The sequence below is a fragment of the Lactuca virosa genome, chromosome 3 (assembly GCF_052849685.1).
Source record: "Lactuca virosa cultivar CGN04683 chromosome 3, Lactuca_virosa_CGN04683_v6, whole genome shotgun sequence".
NCBI lineage: Eukaryota > Viridiplantae > Streptophyta > Magnoliopsida > Asterales > Asteraceae > Lactuca > Lactuca virosa.
The window spans coordinates 300,376,973-300,396,371 of NC_136428.1; the positions used below are offsets into that span (position 1 = coordinate 300,376,973).

Genomic DNA, 19,399 nt, shown 5'->3' on the forward strand with positions numbered 1-19,399 from the left:
GATCCTTCTATCCATTCTTGCCGTGTCCCTTTTGCTACATGCACGATCACATCCACTTCTACTAGGATCTTGTGTAATTCACCTGTATACACACAAATGTCGGATATCATATGTTACCAGAGATACGGACGTCTTTGTATAGATAATAGATGAGTTGAATTCCAAGACGTAGGAGTGTATATTGTTGTTCAACTAAATCGAAACAGTAAAAATAAACTACGTACCAGTGGCGGACCTTAGTGGTGCCCGGGGGGGGCCCGGGTCACTGCTCCGATTCCAGCACGTAGTGTAATTTTTTTTTATGGTTTTTTCTATTAGGTTCACCGGCTTAAAATACGAGTGTCACTACTAATTTAGATTTTTTCGGAAATTTTTTTTAGTGTCACCCCTACTAAAACCTTCTGCGTCCGCCACTGCTACGTACGATGAAACAATCTATCGAGATAGTGATTGTATGACTATCCATGATAATTGTTAGCCCCCATTAGGTCATTAATTAACTGATTGTAAAAGTTCCTCATAGGACCTCCTTGAAAGATTTAGGCAACGATTCTAAATAATTCCTTTCAGATGAACACCGCACAGTGCATTTTTTTTATGATTAGCGATCAACCATGCAAATATTGAAGATCAACCAAATATTAAAGAAAAAACTACATTTATAAGACCAAACTCCGGAATACCTGAAGAAGGTTTATTTTGTTCCTTGGAAGCCGCCAAATTCTTAGCCTCATAACCGTCAACCTGATCGATGAAAAAAAACGTGCTGGACTCAAATGTACTTTAGAAACCATAAAAATTTATGGGATTTAGACTCTATAAATTAACGTCACAAGTTATCTTCTGCTAGGGTTTAAAATTTACCATTCTATTGACCATCAACTTTCTTGGTAGTGCAGAATGATGATGCTGGTACTCATTACCTGGGTAGAAAATGCAAATATTGGATTAGCTAGTACCAATGAGAGAGAGAGAGAGAGAGAGATGTAATCATATACCAAAGTCATTGGAAGCTTGAAGCTGATGAGGGTGGAGAGTAGCAGCATTAATGGCTAGTAGAAGTGAGAAAATGACACACAACATGGTTACTCTAGCTAACATGATAATCTCCTTAACTTGCTCTTTACCAAACTATTGTACTACGCTATAGCTGTGTTATATGTCTTCTAGTAAATTTTTCTTTATCGATTCCTTTAGAAATATAACGAAGTAAGGGTAAGATTCTCGGTGTGGTATATATATACAGACACAGAGGGGGGAAGGGGGGAGGGGGTGGGGATACGCGAAGCACAAAGTAGAGAGTTCCAAAACGAAAGTAGTGCGTAAGATCGATTTATGGAGACCTTTTTATGGAAAGGAGGCTTCAATTCACAATGGAGGAATTTGGGCTATTTTGTTACCACATTTCTTTGAAGGGCTTTTTTTATTCAATTTTTAAACAGACATCTCCATCGCATACATATCAAATTATTAGAAATATTTTATAAGTTCGTATAATTCATTACGAACTTTTGTAGTTTTGCATAAACAAATGCTAACCAGCTCATTATGTTCCATTCCTTGGGTTCGATATTTTGTACATGTTTCTTCATGTCCCCATTTTAACCCTTCTATGATATTTTTTAATTGGTCTTTTATTGTTTATATCTGAATGGGTGCAAGTGAGCTTACGGAAGTACAAAAACAACAAAATGCCAAATTTAAGTAATGCCATATACAAAATTAATTTTCTAAAGTTTCTTCCATTTAGTTAAATACTTGTTGTGAAACTCGTATGTTATACAAGTTAAAATGTTAAATACAAAGGATTAAACGAAATGTTTATTTGAATTTAAAATTTGGAATAAATGAAAACTAGATAAAGGCCACCCGTGCTATTGGCATGAGTTTGAATTATCAGGAGTTTAAAGCAAAATGTTTTTTTTTATACATTGAATAGAAAGCTGGTACATTGATGCATCAAAAAAAGATGAATGTTACAAAAGAGTACTATGTATATGTTGATACAGTAATGATTTCTTGTTCAATGAACATGTATCTTCAAAAATCGCTTCTACGTGCAGATGGATACAGTAATACAGTTCTTCACTTTCTACACAGTTATATAACCAAATTCTTCCTTCATTTTTAACATTTCTCCAACTGCATATTAGAGTAAATTTGAAATCTTAGACACCTACATTTTGCTTAGGGACATGGTTTTTTTCCTTTAAGTGTTATTTGGAGAATTTTGCTTAGGGACATGGTTTTTTTTTTCCATTAAGTGTTATTTGGAGAATTGATATTGAAAAATTTTGTTAGAAAATCATTGCAAACCAAGGGAAATGTAAGAAAAATAAATAAGGGCAAAAAAACGGTATACAATGTCAGTTTGGTCCAAAATTGTTAAAATCATTTTTTTAACTATAATAATAGTATGCATGGGTAGTTTGGTTATAATAAAAAATAAAAGTAGCTTTTCGTAAGCTAAAATTCATACCTTAAAAACAATTGGTAATGATAGTGTTCATGTGATCCATGATAAAACACTTTACAATTCCACCCGCAATCAGGCTTCTTCTAAAAAACAAACCAACTGTAAATAATATAAATAAATCATTGTTTTTATAAAGTTAACTTTTTGCGAATGAAGAGTTACGTGGTTCCTGATTCCCATCAGCATGGAAAAATAGAACTGACCTCAAAACTAATTATCCGAAGAAATCAGTTAATAAAAGTGTGAAATAAGTCACCAAATTTCAGTTTCTTTAGCGGATTTAATCGTTAATTGTAAACTTGTTCTTCAAATGCACTTTTTAAAACTTCACCTTGTGAATGAGCTTTATTCACAACTCGTTACGTTCCATAGTCTATATTCAATAAAAGTTTGAAGCTTTAAAAAAAATAGCAAACCAAATATTATGGTTTCGAAAAGTAAAAAAAAAAGCAACCGTATTCCCAATACCATATGTACAATTCTCATCATGAACACCTTCAAGATCAACATTCAACCCAATCGGTTAATGTATTATAAGACATAAAAGTATGTTTCCTAGATTGTACTTGATAACATGTATCTTTCCAAGATTATTCTTTTTAATTTTTGAAAGCTAAAAAAGCTCTTCTATAGTAGCTTGCTCCACTTTAGAGTTGGAAAGACATAGTGAAAAAAAATGTCCTTCAAAACATAGTAGCAAAGAGAGGAGTTAGAATATCGACATCAAAAAAGACTAAAATACCATTGATGAAAGTGAAGAGATGTACATGTTTTCTAAGAAGTGACCTCAATGTTTGTGTTGATTGGTATACATAACCGTTGCATGCACCATTTTGATTAGTAAACATTGTCATAAAGTGTTCGGTGCATACTATAAACTTTCACGAAACTAGATGTCAGAATAATAAAATTTATAAATTATTATAGAAAAGATAAATCCTTTTAAAAAAAATGAGAAAGTGTTAGAATAAATTACAAATAGTGTTGTGCAACATGACATAAAGACTTAGAAATGAGGCCTCCCATGCCATCTAATGTTTGAGATGATGCGTTCTTTTGAAAAAAACTGTTTAATACAAGAAATATCAATGTAACAACGTAAATTTCAAAACAATTTTTCATTTTTAAAACATACTTTTATTCATAAGGTAATATCAAAACATAATGTATCCAATGTTATCATAACAAAACATATCCCAGAATCTCAAGACATAAACTCCATGAGTGTGTACGGATCATGTCGGCGCCTTCCCGCGATCCTCGCTAGTACCTGAAACACATAACACAACAACTGTAAGCATAAATGCTTAGTGAGTTCCCCAAAATACCACATACGCACATACGCCACTCAAGGCTATAAGACCTTCCGGTCACTGTGTCTCAGAGGACTTCCGTCCCACAACCCTGGTAGACCTTCCGGTCCTACCCGTAATGACCTTCCGGTCCATATCATCTTGACCTTCCGGTCCATATCATAATGACCTTCCGGTCCTTAGCATTCATAACATACATAACACATCCATATCATATAACAGCATACAGCACATACATCTCATAGCATATAAGATCTTCCGGTCACACATAGGTACCACTCTAGGTACAGTATAGTGAGAAGACTCACCTCGTACGAAGTCGGACAAACTCTCGTGCTTGACGTCCCGACCTAGCCTCCTCCTATCATACGAATAACATTCCTGATCAATACCCTCTCATAGCCTCATCTCTAAAGATTGGGTAGAAGGCCATCCTACCCCTCCCTGAACTCTCCTGAATCAGCTTGACCAAAACCCTAAGGTCAACTGAAGTCACGGTCAAACTTTGACCCGACTCGTCGAGTACACATGGGCGACTCGGCGAGTCCATGCGGGTCCTCAGAATCCTTCTAGCCTCACTTGGCACGTCGAGTCATCCCTTCACTCGACGGGCTACACCTGTCACGAATCGTGGGGCAACCCCGACTCGACTCGTCGAGTCCACTTATAAACTCGACGAGTAGCGTCCATGGCAACACTCAAATGACCTTCTGAGGTCAGATCCGCTTCTCTAATCTATAGATTTGCCCTCCCCATCTACAATAATCACGTAAAGGTCTGACCTTTACACTCATGCAACACACATAGGGCTCTCTTTGGTGAAATCATCTCTAAAAAGGCAACCTAAGATCATTTCTTCCATGGAACAACATAAAGCAGGTTGGATAAGGCTCTTTGGACCTCTAAAGGTCCAGATCCAGAGTCTAACACTCAAAGGGACAATATACTCATCATTTCAAGCCAATAAAAGGGTATAGAAAACCCTAAATTCAAGGATCTCATACTAAACAGAAGAAGGGATCGATTTACTACCTCAAAGCTGCAGATCCAAGCTGGAAATCCACAGAATAGCAATCCCCTTGACCTCCTCTTGCTGGAAACACCTTCTTCTTTGCAAAATCACACTAATAAGGATCAAAAAGGCTCTCTCTCTTATACCACTCGTTCAAGCTCTCTAGGGTTTCTCTCTCTGGACTGGTAGCCGCAAATGAGGACTATAAGGACCCTTAAATAGGGCACAGGCCCAAAGATTTAGGGTTTCTGTCCACAGCGCGGACTCGTCGAGTCCACCCATCGACTCGTCGAGTCCCTTCATTAATCCAGTCAGCAAATCGCGATCCTACTCAACAAGTCTAGGCATCAACTCGTCGAGTCCCTCCTCATAACTCAAAATAAATGAACAACATAGAATACGTGGGAATCCGGATGTTACAGATCTCCCCCACTAGAATCAGACTTCGCCATCGAAGTCTCGCTCGGCAAACAACTCTGGATGCTGCTCCCGCATCTCTAACTCCGGCTCCTAAGTCAGCTCGGACCCTCTCCGATGTTGCCACTGGACCTGAACCAGGGTCACCTCCTTGTTCCTCAGAACCTTGATCTTCCGATCCAGGATCGCGATCGGTCTCTCAACATAATTCAGGCTCGCATCCACCTGAATATCCTCCAACGGCACCACCGCCGACTCATCGGCTATACACTTCCTTAACTGAGACACGTGGAAGGTATCATGAATCTGGCTCAACTCCGCAGGTAGCTCCAAACGATACGTTACCCTGCCCACCCTCGCGGTCACCCTGAACGGACCAATGTACCGGGGCCCCAGCTTGCCCCTCTTCTTGAATCGGATCACTCCTTTCCAAGGAGACACCTTCAGGAGTACGAAGTCTCCCACCTGAAACTCAAGCTCGGATCGTCACCTATCCGCATAACTCTTCTGGCGACTCTGAGCTGTCAACAACCTCTGCCTGACCTGCTGTATCTGCTCAGTCGTCTAAAGCACTATCTCAGTGCTACCCATCACGCGCTGCCCTACCTCTCCCCAGCAAATGGGAGTCCGACATCTCCTCCCGTACAACAACTCGAAGGGAGGCATACCAATACTCGAATGGTGGCTGTTGTTATAGGAAAACTCAGCCAACGGCAAGTACGTGTCCCAACTTCCTCTGAAGTCCAACACACATGCTCGAAGCATATCCTCGAGCGTCTGAATCGTCCGCTCACTCTGTCCGTCCGTCTGTGGGTGGTAGGCGGTACTGAAATGCAACCTCGTACCCAACTCCTCATGGAACTTCTTCCAGAACCTGGAAGTGAAACGCACATCTCGATCTGACACAATCGAGATCGGTACTCCATGACGCGATACCACCTCTCTCACATACAACTCGGCCAGCCTCTCTGCAGAAGAGCTCTCACTGATAGCAAGGAAGTGAACGCTCTTTGTTAGCCGGTCAACAATCACCCAAATTGCATCGACACCCCTCGCGGTCCTTGGCAATTTGGTGATAAAATCCAAGGAAATATGTTCCCACTTCCACTGGGGAACCTCAAGTGGTTGCAACTTGCCATGCGGACGCTGGTGCTCGGACTTAACCCGGCGACAGGTCAAGCACCTCTCAACGAACCACGCAACATCCCTCTTCATACAGGGCCACCAATAGTCTTTCTTCAAATCCAAATACATCTTAGTGGCTCCGGGATGGATCGAGAACCTCAATCTATGCGCCTCCTCCATCAGAATGGTACGTGCCCCGCCTATATACGGCACCCAAATCCGACCTTGAAAGGTCATCAGCCCTCAGCTATCGGTAACGAAATCAGTCACCTGCCCGATCACCCGCTCCCTCTTGCGGTTCTCTGGTATCACGGCCTCTGCCTGGGCCTCCCGAATGGTGTCCAACACCGGAGTCATCACCGTCAATCGCATACAAGTGTCTCGAATCGGGGCACTCTCTGCCCTACGGCTCATAGCATCAGCTACGACATTAGCTTTGCCCGGGTGGTACAGGATCTCACAATCGTAATCCTTTACCACATCCAACCATCTCCTCTGGCGCATATTCAGGTTGGGCTGATCCATCAAATACTTCAAACTCTTGTGGTCCGTGTATATGGTACACCGAACCCCATACAGATAGTGACGCCAGAACTTGAGGGCGAACACCACTGCCCCCAACTCCAGATCGTGGGTGGGATACCTCGTCTCATGAGGCTTCAGCTACCTCGATGCATACGCTATCACATGCCCTCTCTGCATAAGCACCGCCCCAACCCCGATATCGATGCGTCGCAGTACACCACAAAATCCTCCATTCCCTCTGGAATGGATAACAACAGGGCTTCGCACAACCTCTGGCGAAGAGTCTCAAACGAGGTCTGCTGCTCCGGACCCCACGAAAAAGCAACGCCCTTCCGGGTCAACTTGGTGTGAGGCACGACAATCTTGGAGAAATCCCTGATAAATCTCCAATAGTAGCTGGCCAACCCTACAAAAACTCATGAGCTCGGTGGGTGATCTCGGCACTTCCCAACTCATCACAGCCTCAATCTTGGCCAGATCGACCAATATCCCATTCTGGTTAACGAGATGCCCCAAGAACTGGACCTCCCGTAACCAGAACTCGCACTTGGAGAATTTGGCATAGAGCCTCTCCGATCTCAAAACTCCGAGAATCTCTCTCAGATGCTCCTCATGCTGCTCTCTAGATCTCGAATACACCAGAATATCGTCTAGGAATACAATTACCGACCTATCCAACATCGGTCTACATACCCGGTTCATGAGATCCATGAACACTGCTGGTGCATTGGTGAGCCCAAAAGGCATCACCACAAACTCGTAGTGCCCATAACGAGTCCTAAACGCCGTCTTCTGGATATCCTCATCTCGCACCCTCATCTGGTGATATCCAAACCTCAAATCTATCTTGGAGAACCAAGATGCTCCCTACAACTGATCGAACAGATCATCAATCCTCGGTAGTGGATAACGGTTCTTGACCGTCAACTTGTTCAACTCGCGGTAATCAATGCACATCCGGTGTGAACCATCCTTTTTTTGACAAAAAGGATTGGCGCTCCCCAAGGTGAGCTACTCGGTCTGATAAATCCTTTCCCCAACAGCTCCTGAAGCTGTGAGGATAACTCCTGCATCTCTGGTGGCGCAAGGCGATAGGGCGCCTTGGCGATAGGCGCCGCTCCCGGAACCAAATCGATGCGAAACTCCACTTGCCTCTCGGGAGGCACACCCGGCAACTCCTCGGGGAAAACATCCGGGAACTCATGCACTAGCGGCACATCACTAACCGAACCTGGTCCCTCTGCGGCCACCCGTGAATCCATCACATAAGCCACAAACCCGCTACAGCCCTGCTGTAGGCTCCGCCTCACTCTAGCAGCCGAACAAAATGCTGACTCCGAGCGGGTACCCTCGCCGTACACCGTAAGTAATCCCCCACTAGGGTATCGTATCGTCACCAACTGTCGCTCGCAGTCTATAACAGCCCCAAATCGGCTCAATCAATCCATGCCCACTATGACACACACGTCCCCCATCGCAATCGGGACTAGATCTATCGGGAACTCAACACCGAAGATCTCGAGTACACATCCTCGAATCACATCCATAGCATACACCGCTCGCTCGTCAGCTATGGAAACTCGTAGAGGTTGACTCAACGCCTCCCGCTGGATACTGATGTGTTGACTAAACGCTAATGACACAAATGACCGACTCGCACCCGAGTCAAATAACACCAAAGCAGGTACAGAACTCACAAGAAAAGTACCTACGCATATCATAATATAAGCACAATATCTCAAACTCAGCATAAATAAATGAAAGAATACATACCAGCCACGACATCGGGCGCTGCGCGGACCTCCTCCGCTGTCAACTGGAAGGCTCTCCCGCGAGCCTTCGGTGCCTCGGCCTTCATCGACCGAACCTCAGTAGCTCGCACGGCAGCAGGGGCAGATCACTGCGGTGCTCCCTGTGCTGTCCCCCGCAACTGAGGACACTCGGCCTTCCGGTGTCCTGTTTGGTTGCAATGAAAGCAAACCATGAACCCCTTGGGGCAATCCTTGGCTATGTGCCCCTCCTTGCCACATTTGTAGCAAGCACCTGATCGACAAACCCCATCATGTCCCTTGCCGCACTTCCCACAAGTGCGGCCCTTCTAGCCTCCAGATCTCGAATCGGCGGGCTTTGCCCGCTTGGCTGCCGGCTGAGACTGTGTCGGCCGCCAGTCCCTCCCCTGAGACTCGGCCGCCAGTCCCTCCCCCGAGACTCGGCCTCCTCCCGGGCCTGAGTCTCCAGCTCAATCTCCCTCTTCCGGGCATTTGCCTGGAGCTCAGCAAATGTCCGGTATGATGAGTTCGCCACGAACTCCCTGATATCCCTCCTCAAAATGCTCAAGTACCGACTCATGCGTGCCTGCTCAGACGACACGTGCTCAGGGCAAAACAACGCCCTCTCATGGAACATCTGTGTGATCACGGTCACTAACTCCGTCCCCTGCTTGAGGGACAAAAACTCATGTGCCAACCGTTCCCTCTCCACCGGGGGAACGTACTCGTCTCTGAACATGATGGTGAACCTCTCCCAAGTCACCTCCAAAATCTCTGCAAGAGTGAAGTTCGACGTCACAAACTTCCACCAGTCCTTCGCTCCCAAGCGAAGCTGGTTCAGTGCAAACCGAACCCTCAAATGCTCCGGACACGAACAGGTGTAGAAGCATCCCTCGATATCAGACATCCATCTCATCGCAGCAATCGGATCCTGCGTCCCATCAAACTCCGGTGGCTTCGTGTTGCTGAACTCCCGGAACAACATCGAGTCACCCCCCTGAGGTCTAGCAGCAGCAACAGCTGCAGTAGCTGCAGCACCCGCAGCCTCAGTAACCGCTGCGTACCGCTCATCAAAGGTCTCAATCAATGTGGTCTTGATAGACCCAAACATCTCCGGAATCTCGGCTCGGATCGCCACAGCCACCTCATCGTGGATCATCTGACGAAGCTCCTCGTCACTCACGCCGCTCGTCTCAGGTCTGTGGCGTGTCCCAACCATGATGTCTCTGTAATACAAACATAAAATATCAGAGACTCGCTCGAGTATACTCGCACTCGATCACTCAACCCTACTTGTTCCCTAGTATCCTAAGGATTCTTACTTGGACTGTGCACTGATCCGGTGTCTTTAGTAGTACGGGCCCTATACTACCGTCCACACCGCATCAGTATTCACCCCAAGTCCTCCTCCTAGGATCCCAGATCACAAGTACTCTACATCTCGCTAGCATAGGCTACCCTTCGGTAGACCTCTCATAAGCTCCTCACAGCTACCTACTCACTCTCAAGCATCTCATAGCAGCAGAAATCTTCCTAGGCTAAGGCATCACAAATCAGACCACTCTAGTCCTAATATGAATACCTAGCCTACTCTAGCATGCGTAACATATCATAACATAACTCATAACACATGATGTAAGGGTATTTTGGGAAATCACCGTTCGGGCGCTGGCTGATCGTACACACTGCTTCCTTCTGTTTTTCTCAAATTCTTTTACTTTTTATAAAATTGTTTATTTTATGAAAAACTTTCTCAAATCCTCAGTTTGAGTTCAAATACAACCGAAGGTGCATCCGAATCCCTCAAACCAAGGCTCTGATACCAACTTATAACAACGTAAATTTCCAAAACAATTTTTCATTTTTAAAACATACTTTTATTCATAAGGTAATATCAAAACATAATGTATCCAATGTTATCATAACAAAACATATCCCAGAATCTCAAGACATAAACTCCATGAGTGTGTACGGATCATGTCGGCGCCTTCCCGCGATCCTCGCTAGTACCTGAAACACATAACACAATAACTGTAAGCATAAATGCTTAGTGAGTTCCCCAAAATACCACATACGCACATACGCCACTCAAGGCTATAAGACCTTACGGTCACTGTGTCTCAGAGGACTTCCGTCCCACAACCCTGGTAGACCTTCCGGTCCTACCCGTAGGTCCATATCATCTTGACCTTCCGGTCCATATCATCTTGACCTTCCGGTCCATATCATAATGACCTTCCGGTCCTTAGCATTCATAACATACATAACACATCCATATCATATAACAGCATACAGCACATACATCTCATAGCATATAAGACCTTCCGGTCACACATAGGTACCACTCTAGGTACAGTATAGTGAGAAGACTCACCTCGTACGAAGTCGGATAAACTCTCGTGCTTGACGTCCCGACCTAGCCTCCTCCTATCATACGAATAACATTCCTGATCAATACCCTCTCATAGCCTCATCTCTAAAGATTGGGTAGAAAGCCATCCTACCCCTCCCTGAACTCTCCTGAATCAGCTTGACCAAAACCCTAAGGTCAACTGAAGTCAACGGTCAAACTTTGACCCGACTCGTCGAGTGCACATTGGCGACTCGGCGAGTCCATGCGGGTCCTCAGAATCCTTCTAGCCTCACTTGGCACGTCGAGTCATCCCTTCACTCGACGGGTTACACCTGTCACGAATCGCGGGGCAACCCCGACTCGACTCGTCGAGTCCACTTATGAACTCGGCGAGTAGCGTCCATGGCAACACTCAAATGACCTTCTGAGGTCAGATCCGCTTCTCTAATCTATAGATCTGCCCTCCCCATCTACAATAATCACGTAAAGGTCCGACCTTTACACTCATGCAACACACATAGGGCTCTCTTTGGTGAAATCATCTCTAAAAAGGCAACCTAAGATCATTTCTTCCATGGAACAACATAAAGCAGGTTGGATAAGGCTCTTTGGACCTCTAAAGGTCCAGATCCAGAGTCTAACACTCAAAGGGACAATATACTCATCATTTCAAGCCAATAAAAGGGTATAGAAAACCCTAAATTCAAGGATCTCATACTAAACAGAAGAAGGGATCGATTTACTACCTCAAAGCTGCAGATCCAAGCTGGAAATCCACAGAATAGCAATCCCCTTGACCTCCTCTTGCTGGAAACACCTTCTTCTTTGCAAAATCACACTAATAAGGATCAAAAAGGCTCTCTCTCTTATACCACTCGTTCAAGCTCTCTAGGGTTTCTCTCTCTGGACTGGTAGCCGCAAATGAGGACTATAAGGACCCTTAAATAGGGCACAGGCCCAAAGATTTAGGGTTTCTGTCCACAGCGCGGACTCGTCGAGTCCACCCATCGACTCGTCGAGTCCCTTCATTAATCCAGTCAGCAAATCGCGATCCCACTCGACGAGTCTAGGCGTCAACTCGTCGAGTCCCTCCTCATAACTCAAAATAAATGAACAACATAGAATACCTGGGAATTCGGATGTTACAATCAATGTACTTTCAAATTAATTTTTATTATGAAAAAATGTAAGTAGATAATCTCCCCAAAAAACAATATTTAATAAAACCTAACCTAACATCAATATATATATATATATATATATATATATATATATATATATATATATATATATATGAACCCAACCACGATCAAGAAGAGTTTTTGACTCACTACACCATTTTTTATGAAGCAACTCACCATAAGACCATCTCCAACCCACCTCCATTTTTCCCCAAAAATGGAGTAAAAAATAGGGTAAATAGTGTTTCATCTCCAACCATACTCCATTTTTTACCCTAAAAAGTATATTCATATTATATTTCATTATTCCAACTTACATAGATTGTCAAACACGCCAATCTACTAATTTAAATTTTAACAAATACATAATATATATTTTTTTCATTACATTAAAATTAAATAAACAAGATTATATTTATAATACACTTATAAATAAATATTATACATACATTTATAAAAATATTACATATACACTTTTAAATAAATATTATACATACATTTATATAAAAATTAGACATACACACTTTTAAATAAATATTATACATGCATAGATAACATATTTATGCGTTGGAATAAATTTCCCACAAATGATCAACTAACGCATTTCATAGACTGAAGTGTGCTTCTTTATCTTTAATATTTTTATATCGAGCAAGAAATTATTGGAATTGACTATCTTCATCTGTCGTCGATCTAACCTCTATCGGTGGCACTTCTCTTGCAACTTCAATTGGTGTGTCAAGATCACGTTCATCCTCGATTATCATATTATGTAAAATAATGCATGTAGTCATTATGTCATGTAGTACTTCTTTTTTCCAAAAACGAGTTGATCCCTGAACAATCGCAAAACGTGATTGGAGAACTCCAAATGCACGTTCTACATCTTTCGACATGCCTCTTGTTGTGTAGCAAAATATTTCTTTTTTGGACTTGTTGGTTTATGAATAGTTTGTACCAGAGTGGACCACTTTGGATATATACTATCAGCCAAGTAATATCCCATGTTGTATTGTGTCCCTTGAATAACATAAAGAGGAGGTGGTGCAATACCTTGAGCTAGATTGGAAAAAAGATGGGAAGACTCCAATACATTTATATCATTGTTTGGTGTTTAATTACTTTTTTTGATTTCTCTCACACCTTTTGTTTCCATGCATGTAAGCATATATGAAGTTAATTCCATGCATAGTAATGTGTCATGTTAGCATCTTTGAATATAAACTCCTAACATGATAGGAATCTTGAAATTAATGGACACTAGTCAATGTCATATATGAGAATCTTTGAAAATAGTTAGCATCTTTGAAAGCCAAATACATTGTATATATAGATTGTCACCATAGTTAATATACAATTAACAAAAATGTATATCCGATTAGTTGGATTTAGTCAAGAAGAAGATATGTTTTTGTGTCTAGTGTATATTGAAATCTCTCAAGATTCCATCATAGGTGTTTATCAGTCATCTGATCAATTTTGGTCTCGTGTCGAAGAGGCTTACAACACTAGAAAATTTCAAATATGGAGTGAACGTACAAGGAAGTATCTTCAAGACCGAGTTCTAAGAATTGAAAAGGCAACAAGAAAATTGCATTCTTGTATAAAACAATGCGAGGAAAGATGTCCAAGTGGTGCTTCATCTAACGATGTTGTATGTATAAATATGTAATTTTGAATTGCTTATTTTTATTTGAAAAATAAACTTTTTATTTATTATTACACATAGTTCGATAAAGCCAAACAAATGATGTTGGAAGATCCAAAGTTCACAACAGGATGGAAATTTGATCATATTTGGAACGTTGTAAAAAACTTTGAAAAGTTTAAAGATGGTAAAACCCGTACTCCAAAAATATCAAAACCACAAGGATATGCATCTTCGGGGTCTGAAAACCGCACCCATGAATCTTCACAAGCATCTCCTGGATTGTCTTCATTTTCTTAAAATTTAGATAAAGATGAAGATATAACAGGTGGTTCTCCCTCGGAACGACCTTTGGGGGTGAAAAAAATCAAAACTGAAAAGAAAAAAGGATGATCAAATAGAATCGGCTGCCAGTGCCATTGATGAAGGGAATAAACAAATTTTAGAACAATTAAAAATATCATCTTTTCAAAGACAACAATTTTTGGATAATCAAAGCAAAAATTATGCTTTGAAACAGGTTAAAGAAGATAACAAAATGTTGTTTCACGATGTGAACACAATAGTGGATCCAAACGTTCGAGCATTTGTTTTGGCTGAACAAGCACAGATTTTAGCAGAAAGGGCTGAGCAATAGAATCAACAAACTCCTCCGAAATGTTCATCATATGGACAATATCTTAATTACCTTGGGGGATCTGGATCTCGTTTACCTGATTACTAGGCTAATAGTATTGTCACTTGTTGGTTTTTATTAGATTATTATTTTAATATATAGGTTAACTACATGTTTAATAGCATATGTTATCGTGTTTGTAATATATATTTTAATTATAAGCTTTTGTAAAATACGTTATCGTTTTTTAAAATTTCAAAAAAAATTATCTTCTCAAAAAAGTTATTTAAATGTGAGAAATGGGGTTTATAATTTTGATAGTAATAATGATAAAACCAATATATTAAATTTTATCGTGAAAAGGTCATTACTTTGTTGTTTAACATTTGAATTTGGATAATTAGCAGTTTATAGGTTCCTGTTTCTATTGTAATATTGTATATAAAAAAATGTTTTCATTCAAATATCTAAGAAAAAAACATTATTTTGATTTTTTTAGCAAAAGATACATTACAATATTTTTACCATTTCAGTTTATCCTTATTCATGAAATAAATTTATTCTCTTCTTCGTGATTTTAATTTTGTTGTATTAATTTACTTGAATATCGTGGTGTCAGTTTAGATTTCTTTTCTGAATTTTTATTCTTCGGATCTATAAAGATTAATTTATGCTATTTTTGGTTGTTTATAAACATAGAACTAAACGAAATATGTTTATAAATTTTGTATATTTATAATCAAACCATAGATTTTGCTTTAGGATCGTATCACCGAAAAGGATATACACTTTCTTGGTGAGTTTATTTTTTTGGGCGTAAAGATTTGTGATCGTATCTCTAAATATTATTAAAAGAGAAACCTTAGTTCTACACTTAAGAAATCTGGGTCATTGATTGCATTTCAATCCTATATTCTACACCCTTAGATTATTTGCTGACGTCATCCTTTCACGCGAACAACCGTTACCTAATATTTGCTTATGTCCTTCGTTATTTACTCTCTCTATCTCTCTTTCCTATCGTAACCTAAAGAAACGGAGAAACCATTCCCTTCTACTTCAATAGATGCCAAAAAAACCCTAACAAATGGGTTTGAAAATATGATTGGTTTGATTTCGGAGATATGTGAACTGAATGTCCATTACCGCACATCCTTTGAGTGATGAATATCAGACAATCGATTGAGAATCTTCCAAACAGACAATCGATTAAAACCAAAATGTTTAAGATTTCCTTGCAATGTCCTCATTTTCTTCTTCAATATCTCAGTTACGGGTACAAATACAAGTTTCTTCCATCCTCCCAATGTCATTCTTTCTCTACTCTGGTTTATGTTCACATGATCGATTACTTTGGACTCTGGATTTTCTTCCAACAATGTTAATTTTTATAAACTTCTCATCTTTATATACGTATATGCTTCCAATTTTCATTAGGTCATGGATTTTAGTTGATTTTACAATTTGACATTGGTCTTGACGGTTCATGAACTGATGCTGATTGAAAACCTAAATTATGTGTGTTGAAGTATATTCTTTCATAACACGCAATTCATCTATCTCAGCAACGTAAAGAAATTCGGGTTTTGTTCATTCTAATCGTAGTCAAGAAAGATTTGGATTTTTTCCATATCTGGAACAAAGAACGTGGTTTTATCTTTCTTTTTCTGTTGCAGCTTGATGAAAACACTGGTTTGTTCTCAATTTCTTTCCAAACTATGTGTCTTGTGCTTGGTTCTGTTGTTTCTTGCGGTTTTAAAACTTTAATTGACCATATATATAACAGAAATCAGGAGTTCTACTCTGTGGATTCCATTTAGGGCTCTGTTTGTTGTCCCTAGGAGACTAATGTTATACTTCTTTTGGCAGATTAGGAGATTTTTCCAATTTTCGGGCTTGGTTGGATGAAAGAGTTAAAGGCATTAGGTATGGATTCATTTTTGGCCTGATGACCAAGAATCTAGCTTCTCGATTTTCATTTTTGGTACTCTCCAGCACTTTTATCTGTTTTTGTTAAAAGAGCTTTGAAAGAACATGAAGAAACAGAAAATTGAGGTGTTTAGTATTCACCTTTTGTTTTTGCTATAAATCTATTATATGTTCAATTGCATAACCTACAAGAATACCAACTCAAGGTAATTTTGTTTCTTAAAATCCACTTCATGTAAGTTGTTAAACATGGTTGTACTTCAAATATTTCTTCAAAATCTGGAATTTCAATTCCAAATCTAATGAAGTTACACGATATCAGTTTGAATCATATGCTCCCGAACACTACCAATTGTTTCTATTCTTTTCATGTTAGAACTTATGAATTTGGATAGGTATGGATATTTTCTTGATCGTAGTCGTTAATTTGTTTTTGATATGTACCTATGGAGGATAACATTAGATTTAGAGCGTCTCTTTTGTTATTTAAACTCTCATTCTGTTGTTTGTTTTGTTATGTTATGATGATTTTTTCTGGGTTGTTTGATATGATTGCAGGTGAGCCATGTTTGGGTTGCAAATGACTTTTTCTATTCAAGTAACTCCTTTAGCTTAACATTTTCCCATGTTTGTGTTTATTCCAAAGCAATCACTTGTAAGTAGCCAATTATTGCAGACAATAGAACTTGATAAAACATCACATTTGAATCTAATGAATCTATGATAAATATGCATATTAAAAGTTAAAAACTAAATATAATCAATCATAGACTATGCAAGTTTGATTTTATTAGTATTAGAATTAAAACCTTGTAAAATGTCTTCAAATTTTTCTCTTCAAATAATCCTATTTCTAATTTTTAATAATTCACTTTTTGCAGTGTAATTGTTACAGTTGAGGTCTCAATTACATGGCGAATAAGTTACAGGGTGGCCATTTCTTAGCCAATGGGCATCTGTCCATTATTTTTTGTCATAATTCCCCCATTTTGACAACATCAAGGGTCTCCCTTAATGCAAAAAGAACGACTTAACAGAGAAATCAAGGAAATGCGGGTTTCCCTATTTAGTTGTAACTTTTTACAAAATTTCCCTTATTTACTTTTTCTCTTCCTCCCCCAAGTTTGGCTTCATTTTCTCAAATATGTTTTAAACATCATTTATTGAGATACAACACTTCCATGATATTGTGATTAAATATTATGTTCATTCAAATCAACGTTAAATTCAAAAAAAGGGTAAAATGGTCATTTTCCGTTGGTATACAGGTTGTGCAAAAATCATTGGTAGAAGTGAGACTCACGGAGGCAGCGAAAGTGAGATTCTTTGAAATTGTACCTGATTATAGCAATGTATTTATAATTTTCTTCTTATTAGGACATTATACTTTGAAATATCAATCTAATTATATCAATGAGAATTGTTGTGTATTTGGATGATATTTCTGTATTTGGTAGATTCTTCAAAGTACAATGTTTTAATAGAAATAAATGAAAGTATGATGTTATATTAAACAAATCAATGGAAGTAGGTTGCTATTTTTGCTTCTAAACGTTTCTTTTATTTGTTATTTTAGTTGAAGTAGTATAAAAAATGGAGAATTTGGTGTCCATTCAAAAAATTCTTATTATGTTACTTTTAGCTAAGGTAAAGTATGTCATGACAACTAATCCCCAATGTGCAAATTTCAGACTTAAAGAAACGATGGATCGACTTGCTGCAAAGTTGGAAGCAATTTATACTGTATCAGGTGGGAAAAAGATAAATGTAATTACTCTCGGTGGGTGGACTTCTTGTCAAATGTTTCATGAGCACCGCAATGATATAAGTTGGATTTGTTTATTTCCAGGTGGCATTTCATTTTTTATATAACCATTTTACAAGCATCTGATTTATTAATTAGATACATAGTTGTCAGGTTGACTGCAAATGAATGTTCTTATTTTCCAGTTATTCAATTTTACTATTGTTGGAGCTTTTAAAAACTGAACATTGGTGGAGCTATCACAAAATAGAATATTGATTTTTTTTATATTTTTAATATTGTTTTTGTTGGTAATCAGAGGTTATAAGTGTTGAAAAAGTAAAATTGTTTCACTTTTACAGGAATGATGTGGTTTATAGATGATGATGATGATGTGTTTCACAAAACTTTTTTTTGAATTTTTTTATGAAAAAATCGCAGCTTTTTAAAGAAATTCGCTGAAAAAAAAATTTGAAAAAAAAATTTTTTTTTTATAAAAAAAAAAAAAAAATTGATTTTTTATTTTTTTTCAGCGAATTTTAATTAAAAAACTGCGATTTTTTATAAAAAAAATTCAAAAAAAAGTTTTGTGATCTCTAAGTATTTTTTTTATGCATTTTTATTATTTTTAGGGCTTTTTGTTTTCCATAGAACCTAAACCTATATATATATATATATATATATATATATATATATATATATATATATTAAGAAATGTGTTTATTGGCTTCTGTTGTTGATGAATATATATTGGTAATTATAAATGTATTTTTTGTCTCTTCAAAACTTAATGTTGGTTGTACCCATGGTGATTTAGATAATTCGATGTTTGACTATTTGCTTAATCTAGATAATAACTAAATAAGGTGTATGGTTGTTTGTTTTTAAGGGTGTAAATGAAAGTCTACTTAACTATCCTTCTTGTAATATAAATACAATTTTTCAAAAACGTTTGGTTTTCATATCTGTGAACAAAATGAGTGTTTTTGGGGGTAATCTAAAACTATATACACTTTTGTCTTTTTTGTTTCTATATTTGCACTATAAATTGTTGAAGTTAAATCGAAAGAAGATTGGAATGATGACTTTGTAAATGTGATCATTATTTCCATTATCACCCACTCTATAGATAAATTACTATTTTTTTTAAATATATCACTACTTGGTGTGTGTTATTTTTTTTTTCTATGTTTAGTCTGTGTGTGCAGGTGCTTTCTTGATATTTGCATATTTGCACTGCGTTGTCTCAATCTTCTGCTCAAGGTTTTCTCTATTGTTGATTGTATTAAGG

At 38.8% G+C, this 19,399-nt stretch overlaps 1 protein-coding gene and 1 long non-coding RNA gene across 2 annotated transcripts; both read left to right on the forward strand.

Moving 5' to 3' along the window:
* The first annotated feature begins 13,537 nt into the window (after positions 1–13,537).
* Positions 13,538–14,456, forward strand: LOC145164691 (uncharacterized). The gene is made up of 3 exons (XM_079083399.1): positions 13,538–13,825; positions 13,901–14,006; positions 14,221–14,456. The coding sequence occupies exons 1-3, from the start codon at positions 13,538–13,540 to the stop codon at positions 14,454–14,456; spliced, it is 630 nt and encodes a 209-aa protein (XP_078939525.1).
* Positions 14,457–15,487: 1,031 nt separating this feature from the next.
* Positions 15,488–18,334, forward strand: LOC145163014 (uncharacterized). The gene is made up of 3 exons (XR_013739506.1): positions 15,488–16,361; positions 17,246–17,680; positions 18,056–18,334. It is a non-coding gene; the product is annotated as an uncharacterized LOC145163014 (long non-coding RNA).
* The last annotated feature ends 1,065 nt before the right edge of the window (positions 18,335–19,399 follow it).